The 20,003-nt window shown below is 45.2% G+C and overlaps 1 protein-coding gene across 10 annotated transcripts in view; it reads left to right on the top strand.

Annotated features, from left to right (window-relative positions):
- LOC129695115 (microtubule-associated serine/threonine-protein kinase 4-like) overlaps nucleotides 1–20,003 on the top strand; it is a 462,908-nt gene that overhangs the window by 337,476 nt on the left and 105,429 nt on the right. For 4 of the 10 annotated variants that reach the window (XM_055631863.1, XM_055631929.1, XM_055631895.1 and 1 more), the window contains 4 exons: nucleotides 12,487–12,559; nucleotides 13,973–13,993; nucleotides 17,288–17,366; nucleotides 19,194–19,351. In XM_055631863.1, the coding sequence (XP_055487838.1) occupies nucleotides 12,487–12,559; nucleotides 13,973–13,993; nucleotides 17,288–17,366; nucleotides 19,194–19,351 (331 nt within the window). The remainder of the gene's footprint in view (nucleotides 1–12,486; nucleotides 12,560–13,972; nucleotides 13,994–17,287; nucleotides 17,367–19,193; nucleotides 19,352–20,003) is intronic. The other 6 variants (XM_055631871.1, XM_055631902.1, XM_055631920.1 and 3 more) reach the window with 3 other exon arrangements.

Here is a 20,003-nt window from a genome sequence, read left to right as displayed (position 1 = left end):
GTATAGTTTCTCCCCTGAGATGGCACAGTTCATTAACTGCTGCCACTGTTCATTACAGTCCAAGTGTGCGATTGGCACATAGCCCTCTCAATCACAGCTGAAGCATCCAAGCTAATTGCCGCAGAACTAACCCATTCAGAGACTAAACTACCGAACAGCAAATGATATCTAACAGCAGCAGGACTTTGGCAGAAGAGCCAGTTACCATCCATATGGACTAAAAATTATCTGCAAGAATCTTCTGTTCAAGTAACAATTTCTATATTTATTGTTGGATGTGCAGTATTATCTCAAGTGCTGACTGTCTAGGGACCCTTGCCCCACATTTGCCTCATACCTCTATCCCGAGCATCGATGAAATCATATCTAAGCGGTGAAATTATGGGTATTATTTCTACTGAAGCTGAGCTCTGCTTCTTGGCTGTACAGTTAAAATCACACCTTTTCCAGGCATAGATTTGAGAAATATCATTGAAACGGGGAGGGCTAAAATATAGATAGACGGAGGGGTAGAGACACTACCTCACTTTAGAAACGTAGAAACATAGACAATAGGTGCAGAAGGAGGCCATTTGGCCCTTCGAGCCTGCACCGCCATTCATTGTGATCATGGCTGATCATCCACAATAAGTAACATGCTCCTGCCTTTTCCTCATATCCCTTGATTCCACCAGCCCCTAGAGCTAGCGTAATCTAACTCTCTTTTAAATTCATCCAGTGAATCAGCCTTCACTGCCTTCTGTGGCAGAGAATTCCACAAAATTCATGCCTCCCTGGGTGTAAACGTTTTTTCTCATCTCAGTTTTATTCTTTCATCCCCTTTATTCTTAGACTATGGCCCCTGGTTCTTTGCCAGAGACCCAGGTTCAATCCTGACCTTGATGGGCCGAATGGTCTAATTTTGCTCCTATAACGACGGGATACGGGATTAGTGCGGGTGTCAGAGGTTTTGGGGAGAATGCGGGAGAATGGGGTTTGGAGGGAGAGATAGATCAGCCACGATTGAATGGCGGAGTAGATTGATGGGCGGAATGGCCTAATTCTGCTCCTATCACTTATGAACTTATCGAATGTTTGTCATAGTCCCTGCCTCAACTACCTCCTCTGGCAGCTCGTTCCACACAACCCACCACCCTTTGTGTAAAAAAGTTGGCCCTCAGGTTCCTACTATATCTTTCCACTCTCACTTTAAACCCACATCCTCTGGTTTTTGATACCCTCTGTTTACAAATTAGTCCATACGACCGCCCTTGACCTCCCAAAATTCTTCAACCCTCTCCCCGGATGTAACTCTCAATTTCCCAATTATTTTAATTTTAATAAGTTCCCCCTCCAAATGTCCTCCTTCCCCTCTCCCCATGACCTGAACATTGAGTTTGAGTTTAGTTTATAGTCAGGTGCTATCCAGTCAGCGGAAAGACAAGACATGGTTACAATTGGGCAATCCACTGTGTACCGAGACATGATCAGGGGGGTAGTGTGTAGTGCAAAATAAAGCCAGTAAAGTCCGATCAAAGATAGTCCCAGGGTCTCCAATGAGGTAGATAGACCTCATAGACCATATGTAATCATGTTAGACAGATTCCACAGCCTCATGCCCTATAGAATTTTTCAACAGCTGTTCTTTGATTAAGAATACCCTTTGGCTCTTCATTTAGTGGGCCTTTCCAGGCAGTGAATAATTTCCAGTCCAAATTTCCACTGAGATGTCCAATCTGTAAATACACTGGTCGGAGCCCAGGGATTTAATTTGGTTCTGCTGTAAAATTTCACCGCGAGAGCAAATTCCTTTTCAGTACTCGGGCTACTGACCTTTCTCCTTGACTCCTGGAATATGACGACGTGATTTGCAGCGAGCAGTGAATGAGTAGCAAAGGTCACTGGTTTACACACACACACACAAGCCACACGCTACTGAAATAATAGTGTGTTCCACCACATTTTAACAGGTGGGCTAGCTGGTTTCTTGCCCATCTACACGTCAAGGTATTGTTGATCATATTGAAATTGTGGGACTTAGTAGCCCTACTTAAAGGCATGCTGTGTAGGAAGGAATTGCAGATGCTGGTTTACCCCCCCCCCCCCCCCCCCCCCCCCCCCCCCCCCCCAAAGATAGACACAAAATAGATCAGCCGTGATGGGATGGCAGAGTAGACTAGATGGGCTGAATGGCCACACCTCCAGGTCCCTTAGATCGGCCGACTTGGGGTTACTGAACATCCGCGGTCTAGGCATAAGCTCAGGGGTGACCGCGGTTGCAGCTCCTAGACTGTGGAACACCATCCCTCTTCCCATCAGAACTGGCCCCTCCATCGACTCTGTTAAGTCTACACTTAAAACTCATGTTTTACTCTCAAGCCTTTCTTGATGTCCTCTGAGGGAGGGCTATATGTATGTATTTATGTATGTACTTAATCTTTGAACCACTGTTGTATAACGTTGGTACCTCCACCAATGTAAAGCACTTTGGTCAACGAGAGTTGATCCAACCCCGTACATCATGGGAGAAGGCAGGTGAATGGGTTTGATAGATCAGCCATTATTGAATGGCGGAGCAGATGATGGGCCGAATAGCCTAATTCTGCTCCTATCAGTTATGAACAACATGTTATTTCCACCACCTCATTGCATACACACATGGACAGGAGAGGCATGGTGGCGCAGCGGCAGAGATGTTGCTTTGCAGCGCCAGGGACCCGGGTTCGATCCCGACTACGTGTGCTGCCTGTACGGGGTTTATGTGTTATCCTTGCGATCGCGTGGGTTTTCTCCGGGTGCTCCAGTTTCCTTCCACGCTCCAAAGATGTACAGGTTTGTCGGTTAATTGGTTTTGCGAAAATTGTAAAATGGTGCTAATGTACCGGGTGATTGCTGGTCGCGTGGACTCGCTTTGCCTCAAGGGCCTGTTTCCGCGCTGTACCTCTAAAGTACTAAAGGAAGGTTTACAGGGATATGGGCCAAATTCCATACAAGTGGCACTCGTGTTGATGGGGGATATTGGTCGGCGTGGGCAAGTTAGACGAAGGGCCTGTTTCCAGGCTGCACGAATGACATGCAATCTCCCAACAAAGTTTTAAAAAATAACAATATTACATTTCTGTTCAAGTTGGGTCATAATTTTCCTGTGTGCATTTTACTATTTACAGACATAGCCTTAATATTTTTGCTCCTATTTAGCTGTTGCTGATGGTCATTTTATTTAGCAGCACTTGTATTTATGTGGTTCCATCCATGCTTTTCAGTAACATCCCACTGAGCATTTAATATGCATTTCCCTCACCAAATATATATTAATTATCTCAATGCTGAATTAGTTCGGATTTGCTAAATTTCTGACATCCCCATAACCCGTGACACCCATAATAATCAAGAATCGATCTATCTCTGCCTTAAAAATATCCATTGGTGGCATCCACAGCCTTCTGTAGCAAAAACAAATCCACAAAAATTTACCAATACATTTTTCCTCATCTCCTTTCTAAAGTGACATCCTTCTATTCTGAGGCGTTGGCCTCTGATCCTAGAGTCTCCCAGTAATTGAAACATCCTCTCCACATCCACCCTATCCAGGCCTTCTACTATTCGGTACGTTTCAATGAGGCCTCCCCCCCCCCCCATCCAACGTGCCGCCCGACCTCCTTTGCCTGCAGTTTTGTTTGATGTTGCTACCAAACCCACACTCCATGCAATTTCCCACACTTAATTAACAACACATTGAAAACACGATAAAGCCTGGCTACTGATCCCAGCACTTGCCCACCTCCAGAATTCACCAGAAATGACTCATAAAGAGTCTTAAAGGGACTCCACGTTAAACCAACATGTGATCAGGCTGTTTCACTTATTTCTGAGATTGCAGATTAAATGTACAGCATGGAAACAGGTCTGAAGAAGGCTTCTCGAACCGAAACGTCGTCAGTTCCTTCTCTCCATAGATGCTGCCTCTCCCGCTGAGTTTCTCCAGCATTTTGTGTCTACCTTTGATTTTACCAGCATCTGCAGTTCTTTTGTAAACATGGAAACAGGTCCCTTGGCCCACCAAGCCCGTGCACTCAGTCACACTAGTATTTCTATGTATCTCGCCTCATGTGTGCATGGAGTGGATGAGAAAGGGGCAAAGTCACAGAGGCCAATTCACCGTCAAACCCGCTTGGCTTTGAGATGTGGAAGGAAACCAGGGCACCCAGAGAAAACCCATGCAGTCACAGGGAGAACGTGCAAACTCCACACAGATAGCACCCGAGGTCAGGATTGAACCCGAGTCTCTGGTGCTGTGAGGTAGCGCCTCTACCAGCTGTGCCACAGACAGCTTTCATCAGCAAAGAAGATGGCCATTAGATATGCTTTGCTACCCCATATTCACTGTCTGATGTCACCCAGCAAGGACTATCTTGGAACATCACCTATTCATTTTTAGTTTAGTTTAGAGATACAGTGCGGAAATAATCTCGTCAGCCCATTGAGTCCATGCCAACCAGTGGTCCCCACACATTAACACTATCCTACCCTGGGGCCAATTTACAAAGTTACTGAAGCCAATTAAACCTACAAACCGGTTCATCTTTGGACTGTGGGAGGAATCGGGAACTCCCACAAAAAACGCATGCAGGTCACGGGAAATATATACAAGACTCTGTTCAGACAAGCACCTGCAGTCAGGATCGAACCTGGGTCTCTGGCGCTGTGAGGCAGCAACTCTATCGCTGCGCCACCGTGCCAACCAAATGATCAATGTTCACTGGAGATCCACGTTCTTCAGAGATGCTACTGGACCTGATGCGTTACTCCAGCACCTTGTGCCTTTCTGTCTCTGTCCAGTTGTCCAGCTGTCCAGTTATCCAAGTCCAAGTATCTTGGCATCAAATTGCAGAATGATCTGCGTTGGAATGGCCAGACTCATCATGCAACAGTGAAAGCAACAGGTGTCCTAAACTGCCTGAGGCGCAACTTTCATCATTGTTCAGCTTCTGTCAAGGAGAAGCTGTATTTCACCATCGTTAGACCTCATTTGGACTACGCAGTTGCAGCATGGGACCCATACACAGATAAAAACATTTCTTCCATCAAACGTGTCCAAAGACAGGCCACTCGATTTGTTACTAACACCTATGAGAGAGAAGCGAGTGTCACCAAACTTCTGAATTCTCTGGGGTGGAACCCTCTCCAAGACAGACGTGAAGCTCACCTTTTGGCCTGTTTTTACAAAATGTTAAATGGTCAGCTCGACATAGACTACAAGACCTACACCAAACCCAAACCAATTAGGAGCAGACGAGGGCATTCGATCCAATTTGTGACCCCAGCTACAAAGACAGATGTGTACAGCAATTCGTTCTCCCCCCGCACAATTAAAGCATGGAATAATCTCCACCCAACTAGTTACCTAACCAGATGCAACTAAATGTAAAGTTGCACTTTCTTCCCACTAACCCTTTCTGGCTTAATCCCTCCCTTCACCACCTCCAGTTTAAATTCCAGTTGGAATATTTTGGAGGACCATGTAACCAAGAACCAAGAACCAAGTTCTAGTTACTGCATGCTGACTGCATTAAGTCCCTGTTCCACTTTCCCGAGTTACTCACGAGTTCTCCTGTGGGACAGGGGCTATACAAGGCTCTCACACCAGAAGCTGCAGCACCCTGAGGCTTTGGTCGTGTGCCTTATATTCCCTTTGGTCTAAACTCTTCATTTGGCAGTGAGCACGTCAGTCCTTATTATATTTAGCGTGGTAGGAATGACAACAAAGGTTTGCCATTTGAGTTTGGGGAATATCACAGCGATTCCATATTTACAGTATTGGGCTACCATAAATTCATGTATTCTGCAGATTTTTGCATTTCCCCCCCCAGGTTAGTCAGGTTTATTCCGTTACTTAAATATAGCCATTACTATCATCGTGCACCGCATTAAATGAAAACACTGGAGGCAAGTTCTGTGTATCTGTCACATCCATTATCTCACGTGCACCAGATGCGAGTGTAACGTGGCAGAATTGCAATTTTTACTTTGTTTAAGGACGAACTGCAGATGCTGGAAGATCGAAGGTAGACAAAAATGCTGGAGAAACTCAGCGGGTGCGGCAGCATCTATGGAGCAAAGTGCCTTTTCACAACAATATTGTCTCAGATGTTCATTAATTTCAGTGTCCTTTTATAAACTTCAAATAATATCTGTCGGCATAGTCATACAGTGTCGGCCCAACTTGCCCTCACTGACCAACATGTCCTATCTACACTAGTCCCACCTGCCTGTGTTTGGCCAATATCCCTCTAAACCTGTCCTATCCATGTACCTGTCTAAATGTTTCTTAAACGCAATAGTCCCTGCCTCAACTACCTCCTCTGGCAGCTCGCTCCATACACCTACCACCCTTTGTGTGAAAAAGTTAGCCCTCGGGTTCCTATTAAATTTTCCCCTTAAACCTATATGTCCTCTGGTTCTCGATTCCATTACTCTGGGCAAGAGGATCTGTGGGTCTACCTGATCTATACCTCTCAAGGTATATGTAATCAATTAATGTATTGAGCACATCAATTTGGATGGTATTAAGTCAGGTCTAGGTTTATTGTTATTGTCACGTATACATTTTACCGTGTGAAGTGTTTTTAGTTTTAGATATACAGGTTGGAAACAGGCCTTTCAGCCCACCAAATCCATGCTGACCAGCGACCATCCCATACACTAGCACTATCCTACACACAATTTACAATTTTTTTTAACCAGAGCCAATTAACGTACAAGCCCGTACATCTTTGGAGTGTAGGAGGAAACCAGAGCACCCAGAGAAAACCCACGCAGGTCACAGGGAGAAGGTACAAACCCCGTCAGGATCGGACGTGGGTCTCTGGTGCTGTATGACAGCAACTCTACCGCTGCGCCACTGTGCCGAGCTTTGTATTTCATTCAGGCAGATCATACTATTCATAATTATATATACATACATCAAGGTAGTGCAAAAGCAATGTAGTATATCGTGTTACAGCTGCAGATACAAAAGTGTAAAGCCCCTGTCCCACTTACGTGTCCTTGGCACGCTAATTACGCAACCTCGTGGTCGCGTTGAGGCGCGATGGTCCCGGGCGACTTCATGCGCCTGCACAGCCGCCTGGTGCGTGTGACGTCATTTGAAGATGGACACGAAATGCAGGAGTAACTCAGCGGGACCGGCAGCATCTCTGGAGAGAAGGAATGGATGATGTTTCGTGTCGAGACTCTTCTTCAGTCTGAAAGAAGGGCCTTGACCCGAAACGTCACCCATTGCTTCTCTCCAGAGATGCTGCTGCTGAGTTACTCCTGCATTTTGTGTCCATCTTCAATTTTCTTGGCCCCGCTCTGGGAGTGGAAGTGGGGGCGGATCCGGACCACAACGGCCGTGAGCCCCAGGCCGAGCTCGACGATTGTTTGCCTGTTTCTGCTGCTGTTGAAGGTGAAACGTTGCATCACGCCAGGGTCTTGGGCCTGTCCCACTTTGGCCGTCAATTCCACGACAGACCATTGGCGCGCGAAGATTTCGTTCACTACAAAAGTTTTGGAGCCCCGCGCGATATCCCGCTTCTCAGTGGGACCGGCCCTGCGCGGCCATACGATGCCCGTGCGCCTCAACGCTACAACGAGATCGCGTAATTTGCGTGCCAAGGGCACGTAAGTGGGACAGGCCCTCAAGGGTTGTAATGAGGTAGATTGGGAGGTCGAGAATTCATCTTAGCATGTGACAGGTCTGTTCAAGAATCTGATAACAGCAAGTTTGAAACTGTTCTCGAGTGTGGTGGTGCAGGCAATCAAACATTTGTATTTCTTGCCCAGCGGTAGAAGGGAGAAGAGGGAATGGTTGGGTTGGGAAGGGTCTGTGGGAGTGGGTTATGATGGCGGCTTTACCGAGGTAGCAGGTTCAGTAAATGTCTGGGCATTTAAGAGGCTTTCGTAGAGGCACATGGGTATGCAGGGAGAATAACAAATGATAACATTTTTTTGTTACTATGTGTTTGTCGGCTAGCGCAAGGACAAAATTAAAACACTCAGAAGTCGGAGTGTCCATTGCAAGTCAGAATTCCATCTGGGGCATTTGACAATAAAACACTCTTGAGAAAGGAGATGAGGAGGAATTTCTTTAACCAGAGGGTGGTGAATCTGTGGACTTCATTGCCACAGAAGGCTGTGGAGGCCGTGGATATTTTTAATGCAGAGATAGATAGATTCTTGATTAGCACGGGTGTCGGGGGTTATGGGGAGAAGGCAGGAGAATGGGGTTCGGAGGGAGAGATAGATCAGCCATGATTAAATGGTGGAGTAGACTGTATACGCCAAATGCCCTTCTGCTCCTAAAACATGAACATGAACTTATAAGATGCTTTATAAAAAATAGATTTGAATGAATAGAGTAAATGCACTTCTTATAGAGATGTATAAAATCATAAGGGGACTTGATTTTAGGCACGATCAACCATAATCACAATGAATGGCGGTGCTGGCTCGAAGGGCTGAATGGCCTCCTCCGGCACCTATTTTCTATGTTTCTATGACTAGACTAGTTGAGTCTTTTACCCAGAGTAGGGAAATCATGAAAAAGAGTTTAATAAGTTTAAGGTGAGTTGGAAAAGGTTTAATAGGAAGCTGAGGGTTATAATAGACAATAGGTGCAGGAGTAGGCCATTCAGCCCTTCGAGCAAGCACCGCCATTCACTGTGATCATGGTTGATCATCCACAATCTGTACATTCCTTCCTTCTTCCCATAGCCCCTGACTCCGCTATCTTTAAGAGCTCTATCCAACTCTCTTGAAACCATCGAGAGAATTGGCCTCCACCACCTTCTAAGGCAGAGAATTCCACAGATTCACAACTCTCTGGGTGAAAAGGTTTTTCTTCATCTCCGTTTGAAATGGCTTACCCCTTATTCTTAAACTGTGGGCCCAGGTTTTGGACTCCCCCAGCATCGGGAACATGTTTTCTGCCTCTAGCGTATCCAATCCCTTAATAATCTGATATGTTCTAAATTCCAGTGTATACAAGCCCAGCCGCTCCATTCTATCAACATACTTCTTTATATGAAGGATGGTGGGTGTATGGAACATATGCTGGAGGAGGTAGTTGAGTCAGGGACTACCACAACATGTAAAATACATTTTGATCGGTACATGGATAGGGCAGGTTTAGAGGGGTATGGGCCAAACGCGGGCAGGCGGGACTAGTGTAGATGGGGCATGTTAGTCTGTGTGGGCAAGTTGGGCCGAATAGCCTATTTCCACACTGAATGACTCCATGAGTATGACAAAAAATTCTGAGAAGTTGTAAATGAAGCAAAGCCTGTGTGGAACGAACCCATTTTACAAAGAATTATATGTATTATTTAAAAATAATAAGTCTATTTAATCTCTGCAAGGACTGCCTTGCTTTTGGCCACAAAGCAAGGGGAAGCAAAAATCAGGAAATTAAAAATATTTCCTTTGCCAGCAGGGATTGTCTGTTATTGGGCTTGAAGATCGTTTAAATTGGATCTGTCTTGCCAACAACAACAGCAGAGGCTGTGTGTTTATTGATCTATAAAGTAATTGCTGCTTTCATCTTTCCTTATTATAGTGGTTGTTAGCCCTCAAATGCTTGGCAATTGAAACTTCGGACCAAACCAGCAATTTAATTTCACTGCAAATATGATTATCTCCTATTTCACTTGTGCGTATTGCCCCAGCTAGTATTTCAAGAGGATGTCTTAGTCATACAGTGTGGAAACAGGACCTTCGGCCCAACTTCTCTCCTGTCATAAACCTGCACGTCTTTAGAATGTGGGAGGAAACCAGAGAAAACCCACGCAGATCACAGGGAGAACGTACAGACTCCGTACAGACAGCACCCGTAGTCAGGATGGTACCCGGGTCCCTGGTGCTGTGATGCAGTAACTCTACCGATGCACCGCCATAGATGGCATGTATACAAAGCTGAAAGGGAGTAGGCAGTTCTGGATTTTGTGTTATGTAATGAACTGGATTTGATAAAGGACCTCGAGGTTAATGGGCCATTAGGAGGCAGTGACCATAACGTGATCAGGTTTAATCTACAATTGGAGAGGGAGAAGAGTAGATCGGAGGTGTCAGTGTTGCAGTTGAATAAAGGGGACTATGGGGCCATGAGGGAGGAGCTGGCCAAAGTTGACTGGAAAGATGCACTAGCGGGGATGACAGTGGAACAAAAATGGCAGGTGTTTCTAGGAATAATACAGAAGGTGCAGGATCAGTTCATTCCTAGGAGGATGAAAGATTCCAAGGGGAGTAAGGGGTGACCATGGCTGACAAGGGATGTCAGGGACAGTATAAAAATTAAAGCGAAAAGTACAACGTAGCAAAGATGAGCGGGAGGCAAGAGGATTGGGTAATGTTTAAAGAACAACAGAAGATAACCAAAAAGGCAATACGGGGAGAAAAGATGAGGTGCGAAGGTAAGCTAGCCAAGAATATAAAGCAGGATAGTAAAAGCTTCTTTAGGTTTGTGAAGAGGAAAAAATTAGTTAAGACCAAAGTTGGGCCCTTGAAGACTGAAAGAGGTGAATTTATTATGGGAACAAGGAAATGGCAGATGAGTTGAGCAGGTACTTTGGATCTGTCTTCACTAAGGAGGACACAAATAATCTTCCTGATATACTAGTGGCCAGAGGATATGTGTTGACGGAGGAACTGAAGGAAATCCACATTAGGCAGGAAACTGTGTTGGGTAAACTGATGGGACTGAAGGCTGATAAATCCCCAGGGCCTGATGGTCTGCATCCCAGGGTACTTAAGGAAATTGCTCTAGAAATCATGGATGCATTGATGATAATTTTCCAATGTTCTATAGACTCAGGATCAGTTCCTGTGGATTGGAGGGTAGCTAATGTTATCCCACTTTTTAAGAAAGGCGGGAGAGAGAAAACGGGGAATTATAGACCAGTTAGCCTGACATCGGTGGTGGGGAAGATGCTGGAGTCGATTATAAAAGATGAGATAGCCACACATTTGGATAGCAGTAACAGGTCTGAGTCAGCAGGGATTTACGAAGGGGAAATCATGCTTGACTAATCTGCTGGAATTTTTTGAGGATGTATCTAGGAAAATGGACAAGGGAGAGCCAGTGGATGTAGTGTACCTGGACTTTCAGAAAGCATTTGATAAGGTCCCACATAGGAGATTAGTGGGCAAAATTAGGGCACATGGTATTGGGGGTAGAGTGCTGACATGGATAGAGAAGTGGTTGGCAGACAGGAAACAAAGAGTAGGGATTAACGGGCCCCTTTCAGAATGGCAGGCAGTGACTAGTGGGGTACCGCAAGGCTCGGTGCTGGGACCGCAGCTATTTACAATATACATCAATGATTTGGATGAAGGGATTCAGAGTAACATCAGCAAATTTGCAGATAACACAAAGCTGGGTGGCAGTGTGAACTGTGAGGAGGATGCTATGAGAATGCAGGGTGACTTGGACAGGTTGGTGGAGTGGTCAGATGCATGGCAGATGAAGTTTAATGTGGATAAATGTGAGGTTATCCACTTTGGTAGCAAAAACAGGAAGGCAGATTACTATCTAAATGTCGTCAAGTTGGGAAAAGGGGTAGTACCACGGGATCTGGGGGGTCCTTGTACATCAGTCTATGAAAGTATGCATGCAGGTACAGCAGGCAGTGAAGAAAGCGAATGGCATGTTGGCATTTATAACAAGAGCAATCGAATATAGGAGCAAAGAGGTCATTCTGCAATTGTACAGAGCCCTAGTGAGACCACACCTGGAGTATTGTGTGCAGTTTTGGTCCCCTAATTTGAGGAAGGACATTCTTGCTATTGAGGGAGTGCAGCGTAGATTCGCAAGGTTGATTCCTGGGATGGCGGGACTGTCATTTGGAAGGATGAGAGGGAATCTTGTTGAAACATATAAGATTATTAAGGGATTGGACACGCCAGAGACAGGAAAAGTGTTCCCGATAGTGGGGGAGTCCAGCACCAGGGGCCACACTTTAAGAATAAGGGGTAGGGCCTTTAGAACGGAGATGAGGAAACACTTTTTCACCCAGAGAGTTGTGAATCTGTGGAATTCTCTGCCTCAAAAGGCAGTGGAGGCCGATTCTCTGGATGCTTTTAGGAGAGAGATAGATAGAGCTCTTAAAGATAACAGACTCAAGGGATATGGGGAGAAGGCAGGAACGGGGTACTGATTGGGGATGATCAGCCATGATCTCAGTGAATGGCAGTGCTGGCTCGAAGGGCCGAACGGCCTACTCCTGCACCTATTGTCTATTGTCATGTGTACCAAGGTGCGGTGAAAAGCTTTTGTTGTGTGCTAATCAGTCAGCAGAAAGACTATGCATCATTTACAATCAAGTCCTGCACAGTGTACAGATCCATGATAAAGGGGATAAGGTTTAGTGCAAGAATAACCATGACATAAAATAAAACCTCAATCGGTTTCATGTTTTAACTGTTTTTCCTCACGGTTTATATACATTGGTGAAAAGGTGTTCATCCCTTTAGCAGGAAACAGCCCGCAAGACAGCCCAAGAAACTTCTCTCCCAGTGCCTCCGCTCACTTCTCATTCACTCGAAGGTGAGTAAAAAGCCAAATCTTAGCTTGGAAGTTGTATTTGAGAAGCAAATGCTGTGCATAGCATTTGTACTTCCAGTTTTTAACATGAAATGGAATGCACCTTATAGGGAGAGGTTGAGTAGGCTGGGACTATTCCTTGAAGCACACGAGGATGAGGGGGCTGATCTGAGAGAGGTGTACAAAATCATGAGAGGAATAGATCGAGTAGACACACAGAGTATCTTGCCCAGGGTGGAGGAATCGAGAACCAGACAACATAGGTTTAAGGTGAAGGGGACAAGATTGAGTGGGAAACCTGAAAGGTAACTTTTACACACAAAGGGTGGTGGGTGTATGGAACGAGCTGCCAGAGGAGGTAGTTGAGGCTGGGGCAACAGCATGTTTAAGAAACAATTAGACAGATACATGAGGAACATGGGCCAAACACATGCAGGTGGGACTAGTGTAGATGGGACATGTTGGTCAGTTTGGGCATTGGTCTGATGGGCCTGTTTCCACGCTGTATCACTCTATATTTAGAAGTAATGTGGAGCATTTTAGTTAAAGCAGCAGAAAGTGTGATGGACTAGAACAGTTGCCAGTTGCCGGAGGTGAACTCAAACAGGATGTAATATGTAGTGGTAGAGGTTTAGGGGGCTTGGAAGATGAGTGTCGGCCAGATAATGTTTTTCAGCCGTTAAGTTATTCTGTTATTGTCACTTCATAGGTTGGAGGATTAGAATTAGGCCATTCGGCCCATCACGTCTACTCTACTATTCGATCATGGCTGATCTATCACTCCCTCCTAACCCCATTCTCGCCGTAATCGCTGATACCCCATATTAATCAAGAATCTGTCAATCTCCATCTTAAAAATATCCATTGACTTGGCCTCCACAGCCGTCTATGGCAATGAATTCCACAGATTCGCCACCGACTAAAGAAATTCCTCCTCATTTCCTTTCTAAAGGTACGTCCTTTTATTCTGAGTCTGTGCCCTCTGGTCCTAGACTCTCCCACTCGTGGAAACATCTTCTCCACATCCACTCTCTCCAAGCCTTTCACTATTCTATATGTTTCAATGAGGTCCCCCCCCCCTAAACTCCAGCGAGTACAGGCCCAGTTCCGTCAAACGCTCATCATATGTTAACCCAATTATCCCTGGGATCATTCTCGTAAACCTCCTCTGGACCCTCTCCAGCGTCAGCACCTCCTTCCTCACATATGGGGCCCAAAAGCGCTCGCAACGCTCCAAATGCGGCCTGACCAGTGCTTTATTAAGCCACAGCATTATACTGTATATCCCTGTTCTTATATTCCAGTCCCCTCTAAATAAATGCGAGCTTTGCGGTGACCCAATATGTTTGAGGTTCCTAAAAGTATGCATTTTGCCTTTGTTTTTCTGCCTCTAAACTGCCCGGTGATCTCCATCAGTCACGGCCACAGAGCGGACAGGTAACGTGGCATGGGGGTGATTTACCTGGAAGTGTTTGCATTACCTACTTACCAAAGCATTGTTGTCTGCCCTGTCATATGTTTTGGTCTCTCGTTTTTGTTTTCGCTTTGGCTGCGAAGCTTAACATCCATGTTTTTCATGTTGGACGGAGAAGATTTTTGGCGAGGAGGCTTAAGTTCAAAACCTCCCATTTTATATGGCTGGGTGTTGCATCTTCAATGTTTCAATTACTTCCAGCGAAGAGTGTTTTATTGTCATATGTTCCAAAATGGAACTACAATATTCTTACTTGCGGCAGCAAGTATTGCAGAATATGTGGATGCCATTAGATAAACAACATACATTTAAAAATTCAATCAAATAAAAAAAGATAGTCCAAAAGTCCAATGTCCCTCATGCAACCAAGGCAGTTGAGTTTAGTTTATTGTCACGTGTACTGAGCTGCAGCAAAAAGCTTTTGTTGCTTGCTAACCAGTCAGCGGAAACTCAGTATGTGATTACAATTGGCCATCCACAGTGTAAAGATAGAGGATAAAGGGAGTAACGTTTAGTGCAAGATAAAGTCCGAAAGCCTGAGGATTTCCAATTGGGTAGATGGTAGCTCCAGAGGAGTAGCTGCCGGAGGAGTAGTTGAGGCAGGGTTTAGTGCAACGACAGGAACATGGGCAGGTTTAGAGGGATATGAGCCAAACGCAGGCAGGTGGGACTAATGTAGATGGGACATGTTGGTCGGTGTGGGCAAGTTGGGCCGAAGGGCCTGTTTCCACGCTTTACCACGCTATGATCGTATGTTAATGCTGCTCATCATTACCTTTAGTACAAAGAATACAGCAATCTTTGGCACAAGGCAGCCGAGTGGTTTAGTGGAAAAAGTGGAACCAGATTTGTACCACGTTAACTTAGGAACAGCTATTCACTGTTTGTCTCCTTTAAGAACGCATTAAATGATGTGATGTTATTACATTTGCATGGTATATTCAAAATAGTAGGAAGTTCAAATTCATGGAGTTATAGCAAGTTACTAACAGTGTGATAGTTATTCATAATTAACAATATGATAATTATTAATTGCTGCAATCTGCCTTTTAGGCATTGAAAATAATTTATTCTAATCATAAAGTTCATTCATTCAGCTTTTAATTGTTTTTGGAGTTGGTGAAAAGTTTTAATGTAAAATGTTTCTTCTTGTTTCCTGCAATCTGTCTTTTCCTCCGTTTCCCTTTCTCATCTTAATTGGCCATTGATTGGAGCCATTTTAATCTATTTATTGCATCGTGCTTTAGTCTGTTTGATGACGATGATAATCTCTTGATTCTCTGTTCACTCGGGCACTTATTCATACGAGGGAACTGCTTTAGTTCTGACAGTTTCTGATTTTAATTCAGATTTCCAGCATCTGTAGTATTTGATTTTTGGTTCCAAAATTTTGTTAGATTTTGTTTCATAGTAAAAGTATAATATGGTGTAACATAACTCTGGAAATTAACCATTTCAGAACTGGGTAAGGGGTGTGGAAAGATATGAAGTAGGTATATTTCTTTTCTGTTCTGTTATTTTCCCTTTTATTTCTGTTTTTCCTTTCTTGTTTTCTCTTTTTTACATCTTTATGGATTCTTTCTCCCCATCCTTCCACAAACTATCGATTGTTAACTCCTGGGGCTTACACATCACTACTTTCCTTAATCTTTTCTTTTCTGTCTTTTTCTTGCTCTGGTATTTCTCTATTAAAAAATAAAAGATTTTGTTTCATAGCAAGATTTAGATCTTAATCTTTGATGGGATTATTCTTTGAAGGCTTTGCAATAAATTATTAAGTGTTAGGAGCAGAATTAGGCCATTCGACCCATTATGTCTTCATGGCTAAAGGAGGGTCTCGGCCTGAAACGTCACCCATTCCTTCTCTCCAGAAAAGCTGCCTGTCCCGCTGAGTTACTCCAGCTTTATGTCTATCATGGCTGATCCATCTCTCCCTCCTAACCCAATTCTTCTGCCTTCTCCCCATTACCCCTAACACCCGTACTAATATTCCTGTGGCTTTGATAAGCACGTTGTCCGAACTGAATCTGTTCTTTAAATTTTGCATAAAAATTCCAATTCAAAAAATAACATGTTCTGAATTTTGTATTGCTACATTATTATGTCTCCCTTGGTTTCAGTCACGTACCTTCACAGTCAAGGTTTTCCAAGTTACCGGCAATGAAACATAAATTGAACAATTTCCTATCTTCCCCAGCCAACAATGGACCATTGTGGGCTCCACCCTTCCTTGGTCATCTGTCGCCGGCCCTGCTTTGTTTTGGCCTTTTCCTACCTCCAGTTCTCTCCCCTCTACTTTCACTCGGAAGAAGGGTCCCGACCTGAAACATCACCCTTCCTTTTTCTCCAGAGATGCTGCCTGACCCACTGAGTCACTGCAGCACTTATTTTCCCTAGTTTATTGTCACATGTACCGAGGTACAGTGAAGAGCTTTTGTTGCGTGCTAACCTGTCAGCAGAAAGACAATACACGATTCCAGTCAAACCATACACAGTGTGCAGATACTTGATAAGTTTAGTGCAAAATAAAAGTCCCATCAAAGATAGTCCAAGTTTCTAAGTTCCTATCTCAATAGACAATAGACAATAGGTGCAGGAGTAGGCCATTCGGCCCTTTGAGCCAGCACCGCCATTCAATGTGATCACGGGTTGATCATCCCCAATCAGTACCCTGTTCCTGCCTTCTCCCCATATCCCCTGACTCTGCTATCTTTAAGAGCCCTATCTAGCTCTCTCTTGAAAGTATCCAGAGAACCGGCTTCCTCCGCCCTCTGAGGCAGAGAATTCCACAGACTCACCACTCTCTGTGTGAAAAAGTGTTTCCTCGTCTCCATTCTAAATGGCTTACCCCTTATTCTTAAACTGTGGCCCCTGGTTCTGGACTCCCCCAACATTGGGAACATGTTTCCTACCTCTAGCGTGTCCAAATCCTTAACAATCTTACATGTTGCAATAGGAATCCCTCTCATCCTTGTAAAATGCAGAGTGTACAAGCCCAGCTGCTCTATTCTCTCAGCAAATGACAGTCCCGCCATCCCGGGAATTAACCATGTAAACCTGCGCTGCACTCCCTCAATAGCAAGAATGCCCTTCCTCAAATTTGGGGGACATCTCCACTGCAGATGCCAGTCCATTCATCTCTCACCAAATGAAGATGTAACGTTGACAACTTGAATCCATTGCTGTTGTTTTGTGGATGTTCACACTCAAATGATTTCCGTGCCAACTTTGCAGTCTAACTTAATGCATGATTTCAGGAGCGATGGACGTCGATGGTCCTTGGCTTCCCTTCCATCATCCGGCTATGGGACGAACACTCCGAGCTCCACTGTGTCCGTGAGTTCTCTTGTTTAACCCAGTGAACTGTCTTAACTCCGTGTGCGGGCAGGAACTGCAGATGCTGGTTAAACCGAAGACAGACACAAAACGCTGGAGTAACTTAGCGGGACAGGCAGCATCACTCAGAGATGCCACCCTGTCCCGCTGAGTTGCTCCAGCTTTATGTGTCCATCTTTTGCCTTAACTCTATCGCAGCAGCAGTAGACTGTAAAGGGCCTGTCCCACTTACGTGATCTATTCGCCGACTGCCGGCACCCGTCATAGTCGCGGCAGGTCACCCCCGCGGACATGTCGCCTGTGTGGCCGTAAATAGTCACCCAAAGAGTCGTAACTTTTTCAAGTGAGTTTATTGTCATGTGTCCCTGATAGGACAATGAAATTGTGTGTGCTGAAGCAAAGCAAGAATTTCATTGTCCTATCAGGGACACGTGACAATAAACTCACTTGAACTTGAACTTGAACGTTTTCTGGTCGCCGCTGGATTTTCAACGTTGAAAATGTTCGGCGACCTTGCTGCGATTATGACAGGTGCCGGCAGTCGCCAAAATAAATCGGGTAAGTGGGACAGGCCCCTTAAGGGCCTCAGGCCATCAGACTACTCAACACACGCAAGAAAATTCCATGAACATTACACAAACAAAGACCAACTGACTGTCAAAATAACTTTAACTCAATGTCTGCAGTATGCTATTTGCAATTTTCTATATTGCACCTTTTATTATTGCACCTTAATAACATACCTTAAAATTTTACTACACTCTGGCACACTGAATATTTTATATAATGTATATGTCCATTGTCTATCTTTATTGGCATATAGTCTGTCTGCGTTATAAATATTACTTGCACATTTGGAGCATGGGGAAACGCAATTTCAATCATCTGTGTAACTACTTGTTGCATTATTTGAATTGACAATAAAGTTTACTTTTGATTTTTTGACTTAAGCATCCCCTGAGTAGGTGGGAAAACAAGTATAACTTTATGTTTTTAACTTGTTTCAAAATGCCAAAAGAACACCAAAGGTGGCAGCATTAGTAGATAGACTGGTGAAGGAGGCATCTGCTACACTTGCCTTCTTTTGCTCGGGGCATTGAATATAAGAGTCAGGACGTCATGATGCAGCGTGTGTCGGCACAGAGGTTTGAACCTTCTCCCTGTGACCGCGTGGGTTTTCTCCGGTTAAACAGAACTCCCTTTTGTCCAAATAATGAGCACAGAAAAATCATTGTCTGTCAGCTGACTAGTTGGTCTGTTGGGGCGGCACCGTGGCGCAGCGGTAGAGATACTGCATTACAGCACCAGAGACCCGGGTTCGATACTGACTATGGGTGCTGAACGTACAGAGTTTGTACAGACGGCCAATTTTCTCACAGAGTGTGGTGAGTCTGTGGAATTCTCTGCCTCAGAGGGTGGTGGAGGCCGGTTCTCTGGATGCTTTCAAGAGAGAGCTAGATAGGGCTCTTAAAAAGAGCGGAGTCAGGGGATATGGGAAGAAGGCAGGACGGGGTACTGATTGGGGATGATCATCCATGATCACATTGAATGGCGGTGCTGGCTCGAAGGGCCGAATGGCCTTCTCCTGCACCTGTTGTCTATTGAGCTGCGAGGTTTTTCTCCAGGTCAGAGACATGGAGTGATACTTCGGCCCAACATGTCCACACCGGCCAACATCACCACAGATTCACCACCCTCTGACTTGGGGGTGAAATTCCTCCCCATCTCCTTTCTGCATTCTGCGTCCTTTCATTCTGAGGCTGTGGCCCCTCTGGTCTAACTTTATCTAACGATTGGTGTTTTCTCTTTCTCGATGGCCACTTGCAGTCACTGTGCTCGTCGCAGGAAAAGCTGCACCAGTTGCCGTACCAGCCCACCCCCGACGAGCTGCACTTCCTTTCCAAGCACTTCTGCAGCACTGATGCCATCTCCAACGAGGAGAGACGGCGGCCCATTTCAATGCGACCACGTTCCAGGAGTCTTAGGTACGTACCCTCTGACTTGGGGGGGGGGGGGGGGGGGGGGGGGGAGGGGGGGGGGGGTTTTAGGAGATTTTAAAACTAGTTTATTTGGCGGCTACTCAGTGTGGCTAGGCCACTTGCTATGTGAACCCTCGGCAGTCGGGGGAGAGGGGGGAAGGGGGGGGGGGGGGTAGGGGTAGGGTCACGTGATTGGGCAAAGGCGGGAAGGAGTTAGAAACATAGAAACATAGAAATTAGGTGCAGGAGAAGGCCATTCGGCCCTTCGAGCCTACACCGCCATTCAATATGATCATGGCTGATCATCCAACTCAGTATCCCGTACCTGCCTTCTCTCCATACCCCCTGATCCCCTTAGCCACAAGGGCCACATCTAACTCCCTCTTAAATATAGCCAATGAACTGGCCTCAACTACCCTCTGTGGCAGAGAGTTCCAAAGATTCACCACTCTCTGTGTGAAAAAAGTTCTTCTCATCTCGGTTTTAAAGGATTTCCCCCTTATCCTTAAGCTGTGACCCCTTGTCCTGGACTTCCCTAACATCGGGAACAATCTTCCTGCATCTAGCCTGTCCAACCCCTTAAGAATTTTGTAAGTTTCTATAAGATCCCCTCTCAATCTCCTAAATTCTAAAGAGTATAAACCAAGTCTATCCAGTC

The sequence above is a fragment of the Leucoraja erinacea genome, chromosome 3, assembly GCF_028641065.1.
Source record: "Leucoraja erinacea ecotype New England chromosome 3, Leri_hhj_1, whole genome shotgun sequence".
Classification (NCBI taxonomy): Eukaryota; Metazoa; Chordata; class Chondrichthyes; order Rajiformes; family Rajidae; genus Leucoraja; species Leucoraja erinaceus.
Note: the sequence above shows the minus strand (reverse complement) of the source record. Positions and strands in the feature narration are given on the sequence as shown.